The 7,522-nt window shown below is 35.7% G+C and overlaps 1 protein-coding gene across 1 annotated transcript in view; it reads left to right on the top strand.

Annotated features, from left to right (window-relative positions):
• Window positions 1-6,991, top strand: part of LOC114045670 (cytochrome c oxidase copper chaperone) — an 8,799-nt gene extending 1,808 nt beyond the window's left edge. Inside the window, exons 3-4 of the mRNA XM_027865753.1 lie at window positions 2,503-2,610; window positions 6,864-6,991. Coding sequence (XP_027721554.1) covers window positions 2,503-2,587 — 85 coding nt within the window. The 3' untranslated portion in view covers window positions 2,588-2,610; window positions 6,864-6,991. The remainder of the gene's footprint in view (window positions 1-2,502; window positions 2,611-6,863) is intronic.
• The last annotated feature ends 531 nt before the right edge of the window (window positions 6,992-7,522 follow it).

The following is a 7,522-nucleotide window of genomic DNA, read 5'->3' as shown; positions in this document are numbered from 1 at the left end:
AGTATAAAAGCTACCTCAAAATTACCTTTGAAATCACATAGAAAGTTAATTCAGCGTCTGCTTGTTGATGGTACTTCAAGTGATAGAGAGGTCAAGTGATAGAGAGGTCATTATCCCACAGAACAATTCATTCTATTGTTGAACAGTTCTAAGTTTTAGAGATTTATTTTTTACATTCATTTGAAATCTACAACTACCTTTTAATCTTAGTTTTTATTCTCTGGATCACCACAAAATAACTCCAGTTTCACTTCCACGTGACTTTGGATTAGGTAGTTAACCTGTGCTTCAGTTCCTTGTTTGTAAAATGAATATTGACATAAAAAATTTATGCAACAAATGCTGAATTCATCAATTTGGTATCCTCAGTTCCATCAACTAATCCTCATGTAGCATGGTTTCTGGAACCAGGGGCACTCCCAATCTCTCTGTCTCTTAAAAATTGGCATTTTAGCCTAATGCTTCAGATGTCTGGCCAATGTAAATGCTGTACTTCTCTTGTAACTACTTCCATCAGTTGTCTTAAGACTGTTTACTCTTCAGGCAGTCACATTACCCTTGAAATAAACTAAAACTCCTAGGTTTTTTTTACGTGGTTTGTTACAATACCAGCTCTCCCTTGTTTGTTGCTTGTGCAGTTAATTTTTCTTTTAAGTGTAGGACTTAATATTTCCTATAAAGTGTATTTTTGTTATGTTTGATCCATTATTCCAGTTTGTCTAGAGTTTGATCCTTGCTTCTGTCACCTCTGTACTGTTCAGCAAGCAAGGAAACAGACCGACCATATGCTTTATCATCTGTACAGGTTGTTTTAAAGACTAACCCGCTGTAGGTACTTGTCATGGCACATAGTATATTGCTTTTGCAGGGTATTGTCAGTGCCTTTGTGTTTTGTTTTTTTCTCCTCTCATCTTTTGTGGTTATTTTGATCTTTGCCAATATTCTCATTTACACAACCTTTTATCTCCTCTTCTACCTTGTTTTGAGTCAGGAAGACCTAGCTTAATCTCCCCCTCTCATTTCCTAGCTGTGTAACTATGGGTGAATCACTTCTCTGAGCCCCTCAGTTTCCTCATCTGTAAAATGGGTACAATACCCCTAGTGCCCATAACACAAAGTTGTTGTGATCCTCTTTTATATGTAAAGTGCTTTACAAACCTTAAAGTGATATATGAAAGTCAGCTATTATTACTGTTATTTAGTTTCTATTTTCTCCTTGTCTACCTTCTCCCATCTGGCATGCCTATTTACCAGTTTGCCTGGATAATTTTTTTTTTAAATCATCTGTCCAATGGTATTGTAATACTCCAGACTGTTAACATGTGTCTTTTGACATATTCAGAACAATATATGATTGCCTGTTTCATGTGTATGTATCTTATCATGTCAATTACATTGTCTCTAGAGAGTAAAGAACTGTTCTTACTCTTCTGTGTGCTTCCCAGAACCTAGTACTGGGCTGGGTACGGAATACACTTTGATTACATGGATTAAATATACTTTTATGTATATTTGTATGTCAGCACTTTCGAATTCTTTTCCATGGGAAAAAGTGCCATGCTGTTGGATGGATATGTAGGATTATGTGTCTTTGCTAGTGGTTCCGAAACTGGACTGTGAGGATTATCTTGATGTCTTTACAGAATTTCCAATGTATAGGATACCTCAACTGAGGAAATTGTTTAGTTCTTTTCCTTATCACATTCCCCATCCTTCACTTTGGGAACAGGAATTCTCTTTCTCCTCTTGCCCCTAGCAAAATATGAAGCAAAAAAAAAAAACTTAAGAAATTTTTTTCACTAGTGGAAAATATTTGAGAAATACACACAAATAGCCTTATGACAAACTCTTTGGGCCATCAGGGTAGTTTTTGTAGATTTGCTATTGTTACAATGGAATTTTATTTAAATAATTGCATTACTAGAAAACCAAGTCTAAAGAAATCTCTGAACTCTAGCCTCTTTCCAGTAACAAGTGAAAAAGTGCTCTTTGAACCCAGTGGAGGAAGGAGGGTATAGTAACAGCCATGTTGCCACAGCGCCTGGGATCTTTTTTTGTCTTTATTTGCTGAATCCTTTAGGAATTTAGGTGGGTTTTATTTAGGTGATAATCAACATAAGATTTAAGCGAGAGGGCAGGTGAAACTCAATTAAGAGGAGCCAAGGAATAATTCCTATCTGAAGGCACATCCAAAACTTGGTTTTTGTCCTGCTGCCATACAATTTACATTCAATCAAGTTTTAAAAATTCTAGAGACTTGTCATCTAGACCATGTACATTTGTAATACAGGATTTAAGCATGTTGTAGGTAGACTTTTTAAATTATCTGTGGCATCAAAATAGCTTTGATTTTAAAAGGCTCTTTGTAACAGCATTTCTCGTAACAAGTTTTTATAGTTTGACCACGCAATATACATTGTCTCCCTTCATGAATGTCTATATTTTTTACCTGAGGAGCTTAATGCCTGTTTTGCTAGATAATGACTAAACTGTGTTTTACAGCATCATGGAGAAAGGAGAAGAACACTGTGGACATCTAATTGAAGCTCACAAGGCGTGTATGAGAGCCCTGGGATTCAAAATATGAATGAAAGAAGTACAGTATGGATGGTGAGTACTACGTGAAAAGAGAATTCGAGGACTGCTTTGACTTAGTTTAATCTGTTTTGCAAATTGAAGAAAGATTAAAAAAAAATCAACATTTTACATCTTAGGCAGTACCTCATCTGAAATGGTAGCTTTGGGAGAAAGGAATTAATATAACTTTTTAACTAGTCAAGCAAAACATTTTTTAAACAAAGGAAGTCTTTGTTTTAAAAACCCCAACTAATTGCCAGCCAGTTTGGGTTTTTGGTTTGTTTTTTTTTTAAAAAACTGTTGTGGAGTGTAACCATTTGCTTTCAAAATAGAAAGCACAACTTCTCTACCTTGAAAGGGTTGGGAGGTAGGATGGGAAGAATAATATAAAAAAATTGATTAATTTTATTGGAACTTAAGAATTCATTTAGACAAGGCAGTGATGGTTAGCTATAGCAGCTTTAAAAAGGTGGGGGGGGTGTTATTCAGATTCATGGAAGTTGGTAGGTTGATGGTGAGAAGTAGGGTTACAGTATGTCCAGAATACTACTTGGTTAATCATCAGATTCTGACTTAGAGAAAACAAAAGGGAAAAGTTTATTTTAAAACTCCCATTCTTGAATACCCTTGAGCTCATGAAGAACTGTGGGATAGGAACTAGATGACCCATAAGTACATTTATTAGATACAAAATGAAATTAAATTAAGCTTATATTTCATTAATTCATTCAGCTTTATATTGTTCCTCTCTAAATTGGAAGGAGTATTAGCAATCAAACATCTTAGACACAGAGACGTGAAGTCACTCCTTTAAGGTCGCATAGCTAGTTAGTGGCAGAGATGAGGCTAGAACCTAATTTTTTTTTTTTTAGTCTAGTGTTCTTTCCACCAAACTGCACTGCTAGTTTAAATATCAGAGTGGCTAAGTGATAACAAAGTCATATATCTCGATATCCACATTTATATATGCCCCTGCTTCCTATCTCCCAAGGGGTTCTAGGATTGTTCTTGCCCTCTGGGCTGGAAAGAGGAAAGGCAAGAAAATGGAACGTGAGCACTGGGCTGAGTAAAGATATCTAAGCCTTAGTCTAGGGGTGGGGAACCTGTGGCCTTGAGGCCACATGTGGCCCTATACAACCTCAAGTGAGACCCTTTGACTGAATCCAAGCTTCATAGAACAAATCCTTTTAGGGATTTAGGCCTCAAGGCTGCAGGTTCCCTACCCCTGTTCTAGACTGTACTATTAACTAGCCTTTTGACCTTTAGGTAAGTTACTTCCTTTCATCAGACATATTTCCTCTTCTATAAATTGAAGAGGTTGGCCTAGATTGTTTTTTAGTTCTCTTCCAGTTTTGAAATTCACTGTGTGAAAGATACAATCAGAATTAATGTAGGTGTAAATCAAATTATTTTTAAGCAAACTTAGGCTTTTAACTAATTAAATCATAGTGAATCCATTTATATAGCAACTTCCCCCTTAATTAGTTTGATGATCCCAGATTTTTGTATAGTTGGATTTAAGTGAGACTATACTTGTAGACTTGAAGTTCTCTTATGTTTAACCTTCAAGCTCTGAAGTTTTCTTGCTAACTAAATCTGGATCTTAGTTAGCCTACCTTATAAGAGGGAATAAGTTTGGCATTAGGAGCAGCCTCCTACCTGTTAAGCGATTTAGTATGAACTACATTGGTGACATTACCAGGACTCCTTGCTTTATGCGTAATGTCCCTGACAAGCAAAAGGTGTTATACAGTTTCATTTCCCATATTGGAGTATAAAGGAAGACAGTAATCCTGGTTACAACTTGAATTTGAGAAACCATTCCAGGAAGTTAGTATATTTCATTTATCTTTTTTGTAAGAGTAGGATGGTTTAGTGGAAAGCATGTGCTGGATTTGGTCCTGAGTTTTAATTCCTCTATCTGTTCCTTACTATCTAAATGACCTTGGATAAGTCACTTAATCTCAAATATAATTTTCTACATCTGTAAAATGAGGGCCTTAGGCTAGATGACATCTGAGGTTCCTTTTAGCACAAAATCTATGATCTTGTAGTATTTATGAAATAGGAATAGGTATTTTTTTTTCAAATGCCCTTGTATCCCAATGGGGCATGAGAAACTTCAAACTTGTTCAAGGTCACAGAAGTGAATTCATAGTAGACTAAGGCTATAACCCAGGTATTTGGACTCTTCAAATTATAAGCTTTTTTCTTATGCTACCTTGTCAGTGTGGGAAGCTTTTCTTGCCAGAATGTTAGTTGTTAGGCTTACGTATAAGCTTTGTGCTATAAACCTTAAAACTCTTATTTTGAGAGCTGTTTATAAAGCTTTATTGCCAAAAACGGTGGATAAATGAACTAGGTCACAGCATTCTAAGTGTTACACTTAGTACAGAACTCTCTGTACTACTCTGAGGGTAAATCTAACTGACTAGTTCTTAGACTATTACTGTTTTTTCCACCCTCGGGAGATTAACTGAAATAGCTTAAAATGAAGTTTGTTCAAATTTGGGCTGGATATATAGTGATAAAATCCATAAATGCTGATTGATGGTATGGAATATCGAGTCAAGGGAGGTGGAGTAAATTTTGAAGCAAAATGGGGGAAATAGATTTAATTTTTATACTGAAAAATTACTGTATATAATTTTTCCACATAATTGTTATAGTTGTTATTTTAGGGAAGAATATCTCTAGCATCAGTATTTCTTCAAAGAATCCCTAATTATGTGAAATATCAGGGTTTTATGTTATATTGTCGTTTGGAAAACAATAATCTAAGGAGGCACATTTAGCAAGGCTAACATAGTTATTTAATAAAGCAATTAAAAAGCTGAGCTCTACATTAGGAAAAATACAGAAGATGGTGAATTTAGACATTTTCCTTTGCCAGTGGACAGCAGTGTGATTCCAAGAAAGACAACCTGATTTTAGAAAACCATAAAATTTTCAAACTAGAATGGACCATAGTGAGATCTGGTTTAAGCCCCGCATTTTGCAGTTGAAAAAATTAAGGTGGAGAGAAGTGTAGTGATAGTAAGCAGTCTCCCTCTGAAGGGGAAAGTTCTAAGGAAGATATGACAATTGATAGCTGTTAATCCTCGAGTTCTAGAGTTTTCAGTTGGAGAAGAGAGGAGCAGTGAGGGTGCTTATTTAGTTGAACCAAACATTAAGATAGGTGAAATGTGCCTATATGAAGATGATGAAGAATTGCCAATTAAAAAAAAAAAAAGATACTCATGGAAGGGAGTGTATGAAAACATCATCTCTGCTGTGTGTACATCTAAAAATTGTTTGTTGGACCCTGCTATGGGCAGAACACTCTGCTAGGTACAGTTGGGGGGCACAAAGATGGATAAGCTCCTCTCCTCCAGGAGAGGATTAATGTGTCCACAAATGAATAATGAGAGAATGTGCATACCAAATAATATCACCTACTCCTGTATCTCATTTTATGATGATTTGTTAGTGAATTATAGGAAAACAAAAATATAAAAACCATGAATATATCTCTCAGAAGTGGAATTGAGAAAGAGTGTGGGTTAATTTTCTAGTATTCTTAACTGCCAAAACATTATCTACTCTTTTTCTTTCCAGAGACTTTAGAAAAGAGATTTTAGGTATGTGCACAGAATGTTGTATCACAGCTGGGTGGAGAGGCATTTACTTGAAACTTGAGGAGCGAAACAGCCCGATATCTTGTTACCTTTTTAATAGTACTTGGCTGCCTTGTGGTCCCAAATTATGATTAAATGTGGTAAGAGAGGAAGCCTGCTGTTTAGATTGCTATCATCTGTGCCAGTGTTCCTTTCTGTTCTTTCAGAGTGGACTTAGCAGCTGTAATTCTTAGTCTACGGTAGGTACTAATTGAAAAACTTTCCGCAGGAAGTCTGTGCTGTACTGAGCTGACCTTGCAACTTTGAACTTTGCCAAACATGCTTGCAAAAACAAAATGCCCTACAGGCCTCAGTGTTCTTGGTAGCTTTAGAATAACAGAAAGATGTTTTTAAGAAAACAGATGCCCTAGTTCAAAGGCTTCCAGAGATTAAGCTGTTTGATTTAAGCACATTTTAAGTTTTGAAAACTTATTTCAGTAAGTGTTTTTAAGTTAAGTGAAAGTAGAACGATTAAAAATTTTACCTTTAATATAATTTCATTAACATTAGGAGAGCTGTGGCAGTTTCTCAGGAGAGACATTCCAAGTATTATTTGTTAATTGATGTCAGAGAAAACAGCATGTTTTTTTGAAGTCCAGTTTGCTAAAATATCTTTTTTTTTTCCCCTAGGTTGTCCGATGTTGGAAGATAGTTCCTAAGGAATGAATGAGATTAAATTATTTGGGGGTTTCTTGAAGAACAGAATTCTTATATACATGAATATAGTTTCTTTAAAAAATAAAATATGTGTATATATATAATCTGGTAAAATGTTTATTTGGGTATATATATTGCAACTTTTTTCTTCTTGAAAGTATTTGTGCCACATGCTGCTTTTGGGGGGGGGAGGTAGGGGAGACATCTGGAAATTTTTGGTAAGAAACTATTCTTTTCAGAGGAAATTCTAAAACTTCTTGGGAGGCAGGCCCTTCCACCAATTCAAAACCAACATGACTGTTATCACCCTCCTACAGGCCTCCTTGGATTGTTGCTAATTTTACTAACTCTCCACTAACAATGCTTAATGATGCTTCCTTATGTGGCATGGGGGTAAACCTGGAATAACACAAATATAGTGCTGATATCTAAACCAGGAAGAGCTAAAACAGAAAGAAAATTATAGATCAGTTTCCCTAATGAATATTGATGCAAAAATTTTGAACAAAATATTAGCAAGGCAATTACAACAGTATATCACAAGGATTATACTGGATGTCCAGATGAGATTTATACCAGGGATAACCCTGGAATTTAAAAACCTGTGGCAGGAGATGGTTGGCTCTAGGAGA

This window comes from Vombatus ursinus, unplaced genomic scaffold, assembly GCF_900497805.2.
Source record: "Vombatus ursinus unplaced genomic scaffold, bare-nosed wombat genome assembly UNPS02001419.1, whole genome shotgun sequence".
NCBI lineage: Eukaryota > Metazoa > Chordata > Mammalia > Diprotodontia > Vombatidae > Vombatus > Vombatus ursinus.
Note: the sequence above shows the minus strand (reverse complement) of the source record. Positions and strands in the feature narration are given on the sequence as shown.